At 42.3% G+C, this 18021-nt stretch overlaps 1 protein-coding gene across 1 annotated transcript; it reads right to left on the bottom strand.

Moving 5' to 3' along the window:
• Positions 1 to 823: 823 nt before the first annotated feature.
• Positions 824 to 16688, bottom strand: LOC142832351 (leukocyte immunoglobulin-like receptor subfamily B member 3A). Its single transcript, XM_075942791.1, is given in 11 exon segments — positions 824 to 2335; positions 4009 to 4061; positions 4674 to 4861; positions 5158 to 5274; positions 13683 to 13733; positions 14507 to 14812; positions 14935 to 15219; positions 15525 to 15830; positions 15972 to 16262; positions 16440 to 16475; positions 16642 to 16688. Coding segments are annotated over 11 exon segments (1698 nt in total). The 5' UTR covers positions 16676 to 16688; the 3' UTR covers positions 824 to 2304.
• Positions 16689 to 18021: the final 1333 nt, after the last annotated feature.

Genomic DNA, 18021 nt, shown 5'->3' with positions numbered 1-18021 from the left:
GTTGAAGCAGGATGATTAGAAGTTCAAGTTTAGAATCAATTCAATATCAAGGTTAGCCCAGCTTGGACTACATCATGTCTGACTTATATTCAACATTGAAAAGAAGAAACTGAGAACACAGAAACAAGTGTACCAAAGATGGAACTCAGGATTCTTAATGTCAGATGAGTGCTTTATTAATGAACTACATTTCCAGCCCTTCTATAACCTTTTATTTTGAGACAAGATCTCAAAGAATGGCCTTGAAATCACTCTACAGTGAAGGTGGATTTATTCCTTTCTTTCCTCCTGCCTAGGCCTCCAAGGTAGCTGGAATCTCAGGAATGTGCCACCAGGCCAAGCAATTTTTAGATTTTAAGCTACGTATTGTCTTTGAAATCAAAATATAAAAAAAGCAAAATTAAAGCCAAACCAAACCACCATTATGATGCTTATGTCCTTTAAAAAATATTTCTGAAACTTATTTATGATTTTTTTTCAAGACAGGGTTTCATTGTGTAGCATTGACTATCTTGAGATTCACTCTAAAGACCAGACTAGACTTTAATCGTAGAGATCTCCCTGATGCTGCCTTATGACTGCTGGGGATTAAAACTGCATTATCACTGTCTAGCTTTCTTTTGGAATTTTTAAATAAAGCTTTTAATGGACTACATGTAGGTTGATATGAAAGAGCTTTCTTTTTAATATTTCTACTTTCTTTTTTTCTTTCTTTCTTTTTTTAAATTTATTTATTTATTAATTAAAGATTTCTGTCTCTTCCCCGCCACCACCTCCCATTCCCCCCCCAATCAAGTCCCCCTCCCTCGTCAGCCCAAAGAGCAATCAGGGTTCCCTGCCTTGTGGGAAGTCCAAGGACCACCCACTTCCATCCAGGTCTAGTAAGGTGAGCATCCAAACTGCCTAGGCTCCCACAAAGCCAGTACGTGCAGTAGGATCAAAAACCCATTGCCACTGTTCTTGAGTTCTCAGTAGTCCTCACTGTCTGCTATGTTCAGTGAGTCCGGTTTTATCCCAGGCTTTTTCAGACCCAGGCCAGCTGGCCTTGGTCAGTTTCCAATAGAACATCCCCAAAGTCTCAGTGTGTGGGTGCACCCCTCGCGGTCCTGAGTTCCTTGCTCGTGCTCCCTCTCCTTCTGCTCCTGATTTGGACCTTGAGATTTCTGTCCGGTGCTCCAATGTGGGTCTCTGTCTCTTGTCTCCTTTCATCGCCTGATGAAGGTTAATATTCAGGAGGATGCCTATATGTTTTTCTTTGGGTTCTCCTTCTTATTTAGCTTCTCTAGGATCACGAATTATAGGCTCAATGTCCTTTATTTATGGCTAGAAACCAAATATGAGTGAGTACATCCCATGTTCCTCTTTTTGGGTCTGGCTTACCTCACTCAGGAGAGTGTTTTCTATTTCCATCCATTTGCATGCAAAATTCAAGAAGTCCTTCTTTTTACTGCTGAGTAGTACTCTAATATGTATATATTCCATACTTTCTTCATCAATTCTTCCATTGAAGGGCATCTAGGTTGTTTCCAGGTTCTGGCTATAACAAACAATGCTGCTATGAACATAGTTGAGCATATACTTTTGTTGTATGATAGGGAATCTCTTGGTTTTGATTCTACTGCATGGACGGGCTTGGTGGGAGCCTAGTCTGTTTGGATGCTCACCTTCCTGGACCTGGGGGAAACAGGGAGGACCTTGGACTTCCTATAGCATAGGGAACCCTGACTGCTACTTAGACTGGAAAAGGAGGAGGAAGGGGAGTGGGGGGAGGGAAGGGAAGTGGAAGGAGGGAAGGAGGTGAAAATTTTTAATAAAAAATAAATAAATTTAAAAAAAGAAACACACTAGGTATCCCAGGCTGGCCACAAAACAAAGTCAATCTTCCGGTCTCAGCCTCCCATTGTTTGGAATTATGGGTCCTTGAAACTGTGGCTGTAAATTTTCTCATTTCATGGCCTTGTTGAGTAATGTTACTAAAAGTAGCACTCAATTAAAAAAAACATTCCTTCTATTTTATTTCTCATTTCACTTGATATTGAAAAATCTCCTGTTTTATTTCCAAAAATGTGAAATGTTACTTAAAAGTGAAATCAGGTTCCCAAAATTTTCCAGAATCCCCTTGCAGTCACTGTTACACAACCTGGCAGTCAGAGGGTCATTACTCCTTGTTCTTGAAAACAGGACTTGGTCCAGTGCCTTCCAGAGTAGCATATACTACAGACTCCTTAGGGTTCTCCCCTGCCTGGAAATGATGAGAAGAAACTATCCCTAGTCTGAGTGTCCTCCTGCACATCTGGACATAGATCACATCTTGCAGGCCTTCATATTTTGCAACCTGGAGTGGGAGAGAATGTGAAAAAGGTATATACTTGATAATGGGGGACCCATAGGGCCCAGGGGATGCAGGACCAACCTGACTGTCCATCTCTCTGCCCTCTTCTACTTGTCCAACTTTTGTTTCCAGGGATTCTCTTGACATAACTGAGGGTAGGACAGCTCCTGCCCTCCTGAGCTTGGAGGGTTTCACCTGGGCATATATCTCTCCCTGGGGTTGTTCCTCAGCTGGTCTCTGTAGCATGGAAACAGTAAGGTAAAGATAATATCTCCCTGTTCCCCTGGGAATTTCCTCTGGCCCGTTGTTCACAACATGGCCGGAGTGACTTGTTTAGATTATAATATCCCTGCTTGGTTCTTCCAAGCTTCCTTCCCACATTTCTGGACTCTTATGATGAAACTCTCAACACTTCCTCTCTTAGTCTCAATCACACAGTCTATAAGAAAACACATATCTGGGGACTGGAGAGCTGCTCTGTGGTTAAGACCATGGTTGCTATTGCAGATAACCAAGATTTGGTTTCTAGAACCTTCAAGGGGGCTACAATCATCTGTAATTCTAATTCCAGGGTATATGACCCCTTTTTCTGGCCTCTGTGGGCACTAACTAGTAAGGCATGTGGTACACAGACATACTTGCATCCAAAATACCCCTACACATAAAATGAACTACAAAACAAAACTTCACATTTCTGCCAAAGTTACTTTGGTCCTGCTGTACCCCATGCCTGTAGTTGCTAGCCCTGTAGATGTCTCTGTGGACATCTTGTTCTAGATTTTCCCCTCAGAAGACACCTTTTAGTGTTTTCCCTTGTAACTCATGCTGGCCCTCTCTGTTGCCACATACTCTACCCACTGGATCTGTTTTGGGTTTTGTACATTTTGCACTGCCTGCTCTCTGCATCAATTACTGTGGTGTCTCAGGATGGCTAGAGAGTTTGCTGTTTGCAGGGAGCCTGGTCAGGATGGTGTTTCTTTTGACAGCTGTGTGAGTGAGTAGAGGTATTGGTAGCATTGGGACTCACTTAGTCATGTGTCTTTATGAGATTCCAAGTGTGTGTTAACAGAAGAAGGATATCAAAAAGCCTGTAAGGGACCTGGAGGGAGGAGACACAGGGGCCCAGGAAAACCAGGGGACAGTGATGCCAGAACACACAGTAATGTAGGATTTTCCTCTGTATGCTGTGATTACCATTAATAAATACAGAAACTGTTTTGGACCTATATCAGGGCAGAACTTAGTTAGGCAGGGAAGATGGAACTGAATGTTGGGAGAAAGAAGGGTGGAGTTAGAGAGAAGCCATTAAGCCGCTGGAGATAGATGCTTTGAACTTTACCCGGTAAGCCACAGCCACATGACAATGTACAGATTAATAGAAATGGGTTAAATTAATATAAGAGTTAGCCATAAGAAACTAGAGCTAATGGGCCAAACGGTGGTTTAATTAATACAGTTTCTATGTGATTATTTTGGGTCTGAGCTATCTGGGTGGCTGTGAACTAACAAGCAACCTTCTCCAACATGATACACAGAAGGCAGATGGTACTTGCAGAAGGGAGGAAAGAGTCAGCTGTGGATGTAGTTTAGGGTTGGGAGGGGGTAAAAAATGAAGCCTCCCTGATCCATACTGGGTCCTAAGTTCTTAGCAATGCAGATGGGAACAGGAACCTTACCCCACTGTCCAGGTCCACATCATCCTCAGACTGCATGTCCTCCATTGAAGCATCTGTCATCATACAACAAACAGAATGTAACCTGATCAGAGATTGTCTAGGGATGACTCAGACCTGGTGTAGAAGGGTCTTCTTTCTATGTGTTGCTTTCATTGGTTGAATAAAGAAAACTGCCTTGGCCTTTCGATAGGGCAGCCCTTAGCTGGGCATGGTAGACAGAACAGAATTCTGGGAGAAAGAAGGCAGTGTGGTAGATGCCATGGTTCTCCTCTTTGAGACAGATGCTGGTTAGACTCATGCTGGTAAGCCACAGTCAAGTGGTGATACAGATTATTAGAAATGGGTTGAATCAAGATGTGAGAGTTATCCAATAAGAGGCTAGACCTAATGGGCCAGGCAGTGTTTAATTAGTAGAATTTCATGTGGTTATTTCAGGGATTAAGCTAGCTGGGCAGTAGGAAGTGGCCCGCCGCTCCTTTTACAACCCAGACCCCTAGGTTCCTGCCTTGCACCAGGTGTGGACAGAGAACCAGGTAGTATTTTGATATCCCAAGGTTTATATTATGATGTTCAGATCCTAACAGCAAAGACCTCATGACCTCTCCATCACTTCTGTAATTCTGAGACCTCAGACATCTCCCTCCCCATGACCCTCTTTCTCTCACGAAATCTTTCTTCGTTGGTTGCAGAAACTGAGTTGGCTCTGGAGAGACAATGAGATGTTGACAGGAACAGGTATCAAGAAGGTAGGAGTCCAGGTCCTCGATTATGGATTTCCTCTTCTGTGGGCCAATATCCCTGGTTACTAGCTCTGCAGTTGCTGCAGCAAGTTGCAATTCTGTCTCTTTTGAGGCTGTGAGAGAAAGAAGAATTCAGCTGGGAGAGGAAGCCTCTTCCCAGGCATTTGCAAGGAAGGAATGACAGGATCTTTGCAATGCATGGATAAGTGGGAGAATATCCCAGGAAATGGAAAAGAACACAGAACACCCAACATTGCACAGGATCTGAGACCACATGTTTTTAAAACTGAGATCTGCAAGTGTTTCTAAGCTACCCTGCCCAAGGTTGAGGTTTCCCTGAAGTTGGTAGTCTGATCTACTTGGATGGTCCACCAACACCTGAGACCCAGGTCACCAACATCATACTTACCATACATTTTGAATATGCCTTGATGATTTCTTAGGAGCAGGATAAAGATGAGGATGAAGAGGAACAGGAGGTAAACCAGGGAGATCCCAGTAAGAATCTTCAGGTACATTTTCAGTACTGAGGCACAAATGACATGAGTTGGAACCGTTGCTGCATACCTGACACCTACTGTGTACCAGGATCATACAGGGTCTTTGTACTCATTATCTTCCCTCCTCACAAACATGGACATGTGATTGTCCCTTTGAAGGCGTAAGTCATAAACAATGCCACCCCAGTTTGGAATTATGATTAATAGGGTGGTATTTATTTAAAGGGGAAAAAACTTACAGATCACTGTCAGCCCTCTGCGTAACCAGGAAGGAAGTCAAGTCACCGGCGGAGCAGGAAGTGAAGAGAGAGAGGAGAGGGAAGTGGCTGCTTTTTTAAAGGGAGAGAGACCACGCCCCAAGGGGCTGGTATCTCAGCGGCGATAGGCTGGAGGAGTGGGAGGACCTCCCGCAACACCTCCCCCTTCTGTTTAAATAAGAGAGTTCTAAACCTACTATGAAATTATATACAATAAGTACAAATATGCTATTCTAACTAGCTTAGGTCTTGTATAATAAATAACTTGGCCAAGTCATGAGAGAAAGTAACTACATTTATATAGTCTTCAACCCCATCAAAGATCTGAGAAGGGAAATAATGTTACCTGGGTAATTAGGAAGTTCAGTGAAACAACTTCCAAAACATGCATCAAATCACAGAGACAACTAGCTACCTAGGCAATCACCCAAAGTCACATTAGCAGCGTTGAAGCAACCAACTTTGGCTAAGGCCTAACATAACTGACACACCATTTTCAAAGGCAAGCAACTTTCAAAACTATCTTACCCTGTCTTGGCAGGATAAGACAGCCCTGTTTTATCCATTGATGCATGCTCTGTATCTTTGTCAGTGGTTGAGGTATGGGCATTTCTTTGCCCCAAGGCCAGTTCTGCCAAAAAGAAATGCTCCAGGTGGAGTGTCTTTGGTGCTCAACATTCTCTCGGGAATAGAGTGGTGTTGCCAGGAGCAATTGTGTCTCACTACCACAAAACTCTGAGTTAGATTAAAGGCCATTTTCTACAGCTCTTTGAAGAAGTTGAAGATTATCTATCTATACTGAGTATAATCTCTATATATCTAAAGAACCTGATTAGTCTAATTATAAATGACAAACTTAGATGACTATTAGTCTATATAATTCTCAATATCTATCTAACTTAAAGATTAAGACAATAAACAACTGTGAAACAAATGAGGACAATGACCTCCAAATATAAACAATGTACAAATATACATTGCAGTAGGTAAATATATATCAATACACAAACATTATATAAGTATCTTAATCAGAGGTAGAAATGTACACTGAATATGGTAAATATATACAATATATATATCAATAAAATATATGTCAATACATAAAAAATGTTTTAAACAGAGGTAGAAACATGAATGCATACAATAGTCAATACAATTTAACTTTGTACCAATATACAAGAATCTATATCAATATATTTGTCTAACAACAGTAACTCACAATTACAAATCTATTATCCCATCATCCCTCTTTTTTTTTTTTTTCAAAATGATCCCTGAGCTTATAAAATTCCTCCCCCAACCCTCAATCGTATACTAATTATAATCAACCCCTAAATGATGTCCCTAAACCCAAGGGCAAACTTTACTGGGAGAGGGGACGTCGTCCTCTAAAATTACTTCCAGCTGTCATAGGGGCGACGTTCTTTCTGGGGGATCCTGTGAAAGTAAAATGATGGTTAAATTTCAAGATCAATGTCTTTTAAAATTGCCAATAGTCTCTGAGTATTTTGTGCAGGTCTGGCCAAAATGTTGTATAAGATGTGCACCATTTCAGCTAACCAAGTTGGAACTGTCTTGTGCAGCTGGTACCCAAAGCAGGTCTTGTTGTAGCGCTATCAGTATCATGACGTCATATCAACCAGGTGGAGTTGTTGTTATGGGGCCCCATCTTCTTCCTGGAAACTTCAAATGTCACTTCAGGAAAAACTCATTGTTCATTGTGAAAAACTTAAACATTAATCATATAGACATATATATACATATTCACTGAAAGGCATGATAGATATGTTCAATGAAAAGTATGATAGATATGAAGAAAAGCAAAGATGTTTTCTAAACTCATATTTCTTTCTGTCCCACATCATGGCTCTTGACATGAGACAGAAACTCCAGAAACTCTGGGTTTTTCTCTTACTAACAGGCTTGGAATTGGAGAGGGACTGAGCCAGAGTCCAACTTCAAAACCAGCTTTATAAATTTAGAAATATGGTTTAATATTACTTACACAACCCATTCAGTTTTCTTGATATTTCCTATCGGGCAGGTACTTTTCCATCTGTCAGTATCCAAACATCCAGGGTCCCTTGAATTTTTCAAAGATGAGTGTTTTCCTGTGGAGATAAGAACAGAACCCTGCCCCCATTCTATATGTTTTTCTTACCATCTGTATGAATATCATCATTGTAGATAAGTTGTCATTTCTCCTTTCCAAGAGGTTTTTCCTCTTCAAATCGAAACTTTATTAATTTTGATGGTATCCACAATTTTTCTTCTCCTGTGGAAACAAGAGCAAAACCCCTTCCCCAACGTAGCACATCTCCTGGCTTCCATTGAGAGGTCAGCACATCTTTGAAATAAATCGGTTGATTTAGTTCAGCAGACTTTTCCATTATCCAATGTCTCTCTGCTGCTGTCGTTCCTTTCTCATTAGCGTTAAGAAAATTCAAGGTTAATAAAGCATTATGTAATCTATTTCTGGGGGTATTTTCGGTCCCTTTCTGTTTGTTCAGCATATCCTTTATAGTACGATTTGATCTTTCTATAACTGCCTGACCTGTAGGATTATTTGGTATACCTGTAATGTGTTTTATATTATAATAATCAAAAAAGCATTTCATTTTCTTAGATACATATGCTGGACCATTATCTGTCTTTATTTGTGCAGGTATACCCATGATGGCCATAACTTCCAATAAATGTGTGATTACTGAATCAGCCTTTTCTGAGCTCAGGGCAGTAGCCCATTGAAAACCTGAATACGTGTCTATGGTGTGGTGTACATATTTTAATTTACCAAATTCCATAAAGTGGAACACATCCATCTGCCAGATTTCATTTCTCTTAGTACCCTTTGGATTACTCCCTGCAGGCAACGGTGTTTGATTATAGAAAGAACAAGTAGGACATCTCTTTATAATGTCCTTAGCTTGTTGCCAAGTAATGGAAAATTCTTTCTTTAGGCCTTTACTATTGACATGATGCTTCTTATGAAATTCTGAGGCCTGCAACACACTTCCAATCAATAATTGATCAATCTCAGCATTGCCTTGGGCTAGAGGACCAGGCAGACCTGTATGGGACCGGATGTGTGTTATGTACATCGGACAAAGCCTGTTCCTGATTATGTCTTGTACCTGGATAAACAATGAAGTCAACTCTGTGTCATCTGGTATAAATTCAGCGGTTTCAATATGCAAGATAACTCTTTCTGCATATTGTGAATCTGTAACTATATTAAGAGGTTCTTTAAAATCCCTTAGCACCATAAGAATGGCATATAATTCTGCCTTCTGGACAGAATTATAAGGGCTTTGTTCCACCTTACTCAATTCATCTGACTTGTAACCTGCTTTCCCTGATTTATTTGCATCAGTATAGAACGTACGGGCTCCAGTTATTGGAGCATCACGTACAATTCTAGGAAGAATCCAAGAAGTTCTTTTTATGAGGTTAAGTCTACCACTTTTGGGATAGTTGCTATTAATTTCTCCCAAAAAATTAGCACAAGCTCTTTGCCATGGTTCATTGTCTTCCCATAACTTTTTTATTTCTTCAGTAGTAAAAGGCACTATAATTTCTGCTGGGTCTATACCTGCTAGTTGACGAAGTCTCAGCTTACCTTTTATAATTAATTCAGAGACTTTTTCCACATAAGTTTTTAATTTTTTACTTGGTTTATTAGGTATAAATATCCACTCTAAAATAATATCTTCCCTCTGCATTAGAATCCCTGTAGGAGAAATTCTGGAAGGCAATATGACTAGGATGCAGCTAAGATTTGGGTTCACCCTATCCACATGTGCCTCCTGTAATTTTTCCTCAATCATTGTCAGTTCCTTTTCTGCTTCAGCTGTCAGTTTTCTTGGACTATTCAAATCTTTATCACCATCTAAGGTTTTGTTTAAATGGACTATTAGATCAGGTGTTATCCCAACAGCTGGTCGTAGACTGGAAATGTCTCCTAACAATCTTTGGAAGTCATTAAGAGTCTTTAACCGGTCTCTCCTAATTTGTGCCTTTTGCGTTTTAATTTTCTCTAACCCTATTCTGTAACCTAGGTAATTAATAGAATTTCCTCTTTGAATCTTTTCAGGGGCAATTTGTAATCCCCACCTAGGCAAGACTTTCTTTACTTCTTCAAACATCCTTTCTAAAGTATCTTTATTTGAATCAGATAACAAGATGTCATCCATGTAATGATAAATAATGGACTTGGGGAATTGTTTACGAATTATTTCCAATGGCTTACTTACAAAATATTGGCACAGTGTAGGACTATTGAGCATACCCTGTGGGAGGACAGTCCATTGATATCTCCTATTGGGCTGAGAATTATTATAAGTAGGCACTGTAAAGGCAAATTTTTCTCTATCCTTTTCTTGTAATGGTATAGTGAAAAAACAATCTTTCAAATCAATAACTATAAGAGGCCATCCTTTTGGTAACAGAGAAGGCAAAGGAATTCCAGATTGTAGTGAGCCCATAGGTTGAATTACTTTGTTGACAGCTCTTAGATCTGTCACCATTCTCCATTTACCAGATTTCTTTTTTACAACAAACACAGGAGAATTCCAAGGGCTGGTTGATTCTTCAATGTGGTGAGCATCTAGTTGCTCCTGCACCAGCTGTTCCAATGCCTGTAGTTTATCTTCAGCTAGAGGCCACTGTTTGATCCATATTGGCTTCTCAGTTAGCCATTTTAAAGGTAGGGCTGTTGGTACCTCTAAAGGTTTGGTATTTGCTGTATGTTCTTGTACAGCCTGAATGGCTAGTGACCTTTTTCCATAATACCTCATCATATACTTCCCAGAATTATGAGTTCCTGGAACTACAGGAATGTTAATCTGGGTATTCCATTGCTGTAGCAGGTCACGGCCCCATAAATTTATGGCAATATTGGCTATATATGGCCTTAGTCTTCCTATTTGCCCTTCGGGCCCTATGCATTCAACCCATCTTGTGCTTTGTTTTACACGAGATAGGGTTCCAATTCCCAGGAACTGAACATCTACCTCTTGAAGAGGCCAATTCGGATGCCAAGATTCTGGGGTAATGATACTTACATCCGCACCTGTGTCTAATAAGCCTTCAATAAAAGTGCCATTTATACAGACTTTTAGCTTTGGTCTTTGATCATTAATAGAAGTCTGCCAAAATATACGTTTACTCTGTCCAACTGGGTTTTTTGACTCATCCTCCACATGGATTTCATCATTTAGACCAGTATTACTTTTTACAGCAGAAATTGGAGCTTTTAATTTTCTTGGTGAGGCACGTTCTCCACTGTGACTGGGAATGACTGGGCCACTGTTGGCTTGGGGGCCTGCGAGAGGCCCCTCAAGGAGTTTCCCGACGGTATCGGGTTGCCTTGTTTGTCTGTTGTTGACCTGCATTCATTGGACCAATGTCGGCCTTTACCGCATCTCCTACATATACCTGAAGGCCTAGGTCTCCTATCTTTGTCATTCCCAGAGGAGATAATATTCCTAGAAATTCTGTGCCTGCAATCCCTTTTCAGATGTCCTAATTTACCACAATTAAAACACCTGGCAGTTTGATGTCTCCTCATTGCTGTGGAAATCGCTTCTCCTACCCAAGATTCATCGTTATAGCTAAACGTCTCAACATTCATCGTATGCTGAATCCATTCATCCATAGGTGCTGATCTAGACTTTAAAGGCCCAATTATCTTTTTGCATTCTATGTTTGCATTCTCAAAAGCTAGAGATTCAAGAAGTATTCGTCTAGCTTCTGGGTCTGTTACCCCTATGTCTAGAGCCTTAATTAATCTTTGCAAAAAGTCAATAAAGGGTTCTCTCTGTCCCTGCCTAATTCTGGTATATGATTCAACCCTTTTTGCTGGATCTTGTATCCTATTCCAAGCATTTAAAGCTGCTTGGTGACATAGACACAGTACTTCATCATCATAAAGAGCTTGGACCTGTGGATCAGCATATTCTCCTGCACCAAGAATTTGATCTTGGGAAACCTCAATACCTTTTGCTCTTCCTTGCTGTTCCATATGTTTGGATTCTTCTCTGAAATAAATTCCAAACATCAAGGAAGGTCCATTATCTAAAACTGCAGACACTAACTGGTGGAAATCATGGGGGGTAGCTCTAGCATTAGAAGCCCAAGTCCTTATCATTTCCTTTACATATGCAGAGTGCAAGCCAAAATTAACAATAGCTTGCTTAATTTCTTTTAGATCATTCATTGCTATTGGCGTCCATCTAGCTTCTCTGACTCCCTTTGAGCCTTTAGAAGTTGACGCTTTGTCAGAATTAAGTATAGGGTATGCCGCTAAAACCTTGGATAATCCAGTTCTAATAGCTGGTGTTGGCATTGTATCCTGTCCTTGTGCCTTATTACTCTGTTCACCAGCTCCAATCATTTCTTCAATCATTTCAAGTCTTCTTATTATTGTCTTTATTATTGTCTCTTTTGAATCCTGAATCTCCTGACCTGCATGAGTTTCTAGTAAAGATTGTATGGTTCTTAGGAGTGCCATGATCTTCCTAAATGATAGAATATTCAAAAGAATACTGAAACCTAGTAACCAGTAAATTAAGTTATCCCCATAGTCATATAAACCTTGCATGATATAACCCATTGTATTGGTAACCAGAACAGTAAAATTCGCGTTGGAAACGAGAACTGCCATATTACCTATTATCCAGCAGGTGGCGCTGTTGCCAAGTCTCGACGAAAACACGGTCCTGTTTCAGAGTCCGCCTAGTATTTGTTAAAAACTGGAAAATGTAAGTTGCTCAACAAAGTAAATGTAATTAAATCAATTCCAGAGATGGAACCAGAAACCTAGAATCCAGGGGTAGAGAAGAGCAATCTGGAAGCTACTTATGCCTCCACGTGACAGAGTCACCCTGAGGGGTTGCAGCTTTCAGCAACCGCGTGCTCTGGTTCGCGCCACTTAAGAGCTGTGCTTGCAAGGGAGATTTGAAAACGACTCAGAAAAGAGCAAATCACGCGGGCAGAGACTACGCGGGCCTGTGGAGTTTAAATCCACAGGCAGCAGCTGAGGAAGCAAGGGCTCCCGCCAAGCCGAACAAGCGCCCGCCAAGCTGAACTTGCGGCCGCCAAGCCGAACTTCCGGCCGCCAAGCCGAACTCGCGGCTGCGAGCCGGGAGAGGTTCTAAAACCAAACGTTGGGCGCCAAATGAAGGCGTAAGTCATAAACAATGCCACCCCAGTTTGGAATTATGATTAATAGGGTGGTATTTATTTAAAGGGGAAAAAACTTACAGATCACTGTCAGCCCTCTGCGTAACCAGGAAGGAAGTCAAGTCACCGGCGGAGCAGGAAGTGAAGAGAGAGAGGAGAGGGAAGTGGCTGCTTTTTTAAAGGGAGAGAGACCACGCCCCAAGGGGCTGGTATCTCAGCGGCGATAGGCTGGAGGAGTGGGAGGACCTCCCGCAACATCCCTTTCCTACCCAGAGAGTTCATCTGTCTCAGATAAACTACCTAGAAGTGGCAGAACTAGGAGTTGAGCACAGGGACTCTGACTTTCAACCCTTTTCTCTCCATCAAAGTTGAGCCCCATGAGCTGGAGAGAATGATCCTGAATTCCCTTCCATGGACCAGTACCCCACCCTTGTCCATGTCACCACTACTGCAAAATCAGATTCTAGAGGTCTCCACTTTCAGGAGAGGTCACAGCTAAAGTCAGCTCAGAAAGTTTATCATGTGGGCCAGACTTCTCCCCTTTATACTCAGAGAAACAGCAGCCAGACCAGAAAGGGAAGTGCTTGTTCAAGTCAGCACCTCCAAAACTAGCTGTATCAAGCCCATTATTAGCTTTTTCCCAATTGGTCCCCACATTCCAATTCTATTAGCCCTCTGTAGCCTCATACCATGCAGGTAAGAGGTTTGTTCTCATGACCTTAACAGAAGTATGGGGAGGTGAGTGCCTGGGATCCCTACTATTTATCCCACCCATATGCCCCATCTCTCAGGCCAAGACAAAGCATTTTTCTCTGGATGTCATCTTCTGTGGTCCAAACTAAACCATGTGATTCTGGAGACTCTGTTGGGATCTCAGTTTGCTGCTCACACTCACAAGGTGAAGTGACACTCAAATGAGGACTTCAGTGGACAAAGAGCTGTGGGGGATCCTAGGGCTGCAGCATACTCCCTATGCAGAGATACCTGATACTTACTAGTAGTTGACATTGGCCTCAAGGGTGGCATGCTGGATGTTCCAATAGGTCCTAGGAAACAGAATAATAATAGATAAAGGTTACATGCTAGCACAGTAGACTCTCACTTTGTTCACTGTCCTGCTTCTGTCCTATAGGCTCCCTAAGATCCTTATATGCTGTCTACTCAAAATTAGACTGCAATAGAGTATGAAGTGGATATTACTTGAGGGACTACTGCTGGCATCCTCTTCTCTGTCAGGAAATTGCATATTGATTAACTCTTCCTATTGTCCTCTTAATCCCACTGAAACAACAGTTCTCCTAGGGTGTGGACTGTAAGTCACCCCAAGAGGTCAGGGTCACCTCACTTGGGACTATGCCCACAGGAGCACTGATATGAGATACTAGGTCACGAGATGCATCTTGAGAACCATAGAACCTGTAGGTGCCCTCAAAACTGGAAGTCACAACACTCGTGGAGAATTCAGCCCGGAACTGCCAACAGTGAAATTTTGATTTTAGTGGTAGAGGTTAATGGCTTGACCCTTTCTTGGACAGAGTGTAAGTGTCCATTCTGACCAACACAGCAGGGTGTATTGTCTTTCTGGCTTAACTGAGAGGGAAACTGACAGGCTAGGGACTGAGGAGTTGGTTTTTACCTAATGCCTATCACCTCCCTTCCTGCCATACACATTTCATTACATCTCTACAGATGTGTGGCAATGACTCAGAACAAGGCTCTCCAGGTAGTCATTATGTGTCTGCAACTCCCATAGGCAGTGGACTATGGCAAAGAGCTTATTGTCTCAGAAAACAATTGGTCAATGATAGGGTTGACTCACCTGAGATATGTATTTCCAGGGGTTCACTGGGTACTGACCACAAGTGTGGTGTATTCTTGTAGTAACCATAACATCTGAATGTCCTTGCATGGTCTGGAGTCATGTTTTCCATAGAAAACAGGACTTGGGAGTTTCCAGTAGGATATATGTACTGTGCATTCAGGGAGCTGGTAAACTTCTCATTTTCCTTGGTGAGAATGAACTTTTCATATCTCACCCAGGAGACACACTGGAGAGTCATGTTCCTTCCTGAGGTCACCACAGGGCTGGGTAGGACTGACAGGCTGGGTTTATAGTAGTGGATTCCTTGGAGAGAAGGAGAAAGCTTAATACATTTCACACAGCCAAAATGTTCTCCAGGGCTATGCTGTGGTAAGGGAATAATCCTGGAGCAGAGCCTGGGGCTGAGTTGCTAACTGTCCCCTCACCTGTCACCACCAGTTCCAGGGTGTCACTGTGCTCTAACCAGCCAGCTGAGCTGTAACAGTAGCAGCGATATTGCCCCCCGTGTTGCTGTGTCACAGAAGGGACAGAGAACTTAGCCTTGTTGCCAGACTCCTCTGGAGTCTTCATGATCCAGGGCTTTTGACTTCCCTCTTTATGGAGAACATATAGCTCTACATCCAGCGTTCCCTGACACCAGATGGTGTTTGGACTTCCTGAAGCAATTATAGAGCCTGATTCTGACTTGATGGTGGGTTTTTGGAGGGTCCCTGCAAGGAAACAGGAAAGACAGAAGTAGGTCTGTCTGAGTGTGTCAAAGCAAATATCCCACTTACAGATGGCACTTAACTGATTCAGAGGAACAGAAAGTCCCATGAAGACTCATCTCTCTCAAGGACATCCTAGAGTTTGCTATCATTGTCAGCTTGGGTTCAGTATCTTATGTCCTCTGTCTTCTGTGCACTGTGCCAATGGTCTCTAGCCTCATAACTCCACATATACACCACCCATTAAGATCTCCCTGAGTGCCTGTATGGTTTCAAGATCATTCTAGGGAAAGCTGGAGGTTCCTCACCTGAGAACAGGAGGTCCAGGGGTTCACTAGGTTCTGACCACACTTGTGGCTCACTCCTGTGGTAGCTGTAGCATCTAAATATCCACCTCTGGCTGATGGTCACAGGGCCCACAGAGAACAAGGCTTGGAACTGTCTAGTTAAGTTGTTATACCATGAGTCCAGCATCCAGGAGAGCTTCTGTGGCCCTTCCTTAGTCAAAATGAACCTATCATATTTCTGCTTTGAGACACACTGGAGGGTGACATTCTCTCCTGGGGTCGCTATAAGGCTGGGCTAGACTGATAGTCTAGGTTTACTGTAGATTCCTAGGAGGGAAGGAACAATCATTTAAATATCCTCAGGCCCAAGTATCCTCCAGGGCTTTGAAGTGTGGGATGGTGCTGCCGAGAGCAGACATATTTCTTGACAGTCAAGCCTTGAGCTAGTGATCATAAATGTCCTCTCACCTGTTACAACCAGTTCCTGGGATTCACTGTCCTCTGACCAGCTGACCTGGGTATGATAGTAACAGTGGTATAGCCCTGCGTGGTGTGACTCAACTTTTGAGATGGAGAATCCAGCCTTATTACCAGGCTCCAGTGGAATCTTGGAATTCATGGGCCATAAGTACGGGCTTCCCAATTTATAGAGATAATATTGCTTGGCTCCTCTGGCACCCTCACATAGCAACATCACATTAGTATGCTTAGAGACCACAGATTCTGGTTGTATCCTTAGGATAGGCTTAGGAAGGGTCCCTGTAAGGAAATGAGCAGCTAGGTAACAGGCATCTATACAGAGTTTTCAGGCCTCCACTCCATAACCCTCAAGTCATCCCCAGAATCATCATACAAGTGCTGTTTTCATTCCCACTTCCCAGGAAAGTCTCTTAGTCACAATGGAAAGCATAGACCAAGGGAGATATAAACACTCACATGCCGTCTCCGGGATCCAGAGGCCCAGAGTTAGTCCTGGAAGAGAGTTACATGTGAAGGGTTTGTCCCAGAAGCTTGAACATGTCCTCCCACCTGCAGAACCTCCTGAAACCCTGGTGTTTCCTGGTGTCCCAATGATAGGCAGTGAGGAGGCAATGTCATTGCTAGACCACAGTATCCCCTCCTCATCTTCACATCTCACCCAGACAGAGCAGGAATGTGAAGGTGAAGGTCATGGCATCGGCTCTCAGAGGCTGCAACTGAAGATATGGGCAGAGATACTGAGTATGTCTGTTTGTAGGGACAGGAAACATAGGGTGTGGCTTTTAGAGGCTGACACTTCTCATGACATGGTTGTAGTTTATCATCCGCATAAGAAGGGACTGCCCTCCTCGGGCACCAGACTGACTCTTCCAGTGCTGTGTTAAGACAGGTAGTAGACTCTCTGTTTTCAACTCTTACCTAAATGATATTTATACAACTCCATTAATGTCTACCTCATCTGTACTCATCGTATCCACTCCAAGTGCTATCAGTAAACAATTCTGATAGCTCTCTTAACTGTCCACCCCAGGTGAACATGGCTGAGGCAGGGCTGTTCTCTCTCAGAGACCCCCACGGTGTTTTATCTCACTGTTTTATCCTGTCCATCTGCATACCATGCTGGAGTTCCTTCAAAGTCTAGCATTTTCCTTGTACCGGGAGATACTTCAGGAAGATGCAGACTGTCACTGCAGGCCAAATATAGAGCATCATAAATAGAATGACAAAGTGCTTATGCAGCTTACCTGAACATGTGCACAGAGAATTCAGACAGAGTAATGGGAGGAAATGGGAATGTAGTTCTCACAGCTATGGGTATAGGTACTTCTGTTAGACAGTCTGCTCCATGATGAAATACTTTTAGACAGAATTTCATAACAGATTGTACACAAATCATAAAAACTCAGAGACAGATATTGGGGTTCAACCCAAAACCCAGAAAAACAGAGCAGCCAAGCCACTTAGAGAAGTCTTAACTCTATTAAGGCTTGGCTACCACATTTTATATTCCTTCTAGTGCTGGAGTTAAAGGTGTGTGACTCCTTAGGACTGGGATTAAAGGTGTGGGCCACCACCACCTGGATTTGCTTCTGCATTGATATTGTGTATCCCAGATGGCCTAGAACTCATAGAGAATCATCTTCCTCTGTCTCCCAAATCCTGGGAATAAAGGTATGTGTCACAACTCCCTGACCTCTAGTGGTTTAGCTTTACCCTTCTGATTTTTAGACAACTTTATTTGTTAAAACAAGTAAAATATCACTATAATGTAGTTCTTGTTGGCCTGTAATTTGTTGTGCATATCAGGCTGTCTACAAACTCCCAGATGTCTGCCTATCTCTATGTACTGAGTGCTGAGATTAAGGACAGTTAACACCAAGCCCAGATGATGTCTCCTTACCTCTAATCTTGTTATTTTAGGATGCATTGTTATTTATTTTGGTAATTCTGTTACATTCTATGCTATTGAGCTTTTCAAAGAATTCGACAGTTCAGATCAATTTTTTCTAAATTTATCAAAGTTTTTAAAAAATTATTC

Source organism: Microtus pennsylvanicus, chromosome 1, assembly GCF_037038515.1.
Source record: "Microtus pennsylvanicus isolate mMicPen1 chromosome 1, mMicPen1.hap1, whole genome shotgun sequence".
In the NCBI taxonomy this organism is placed as follows: Eukaryota; Metazoa; Chordata; class Mammalia; order Rodentia; family Cricetidae; genus Microtus; species Microtus pennsylvanicus.
This window is presented reverse-complemented; position numbering and strand designations above follow the sequence as displayed.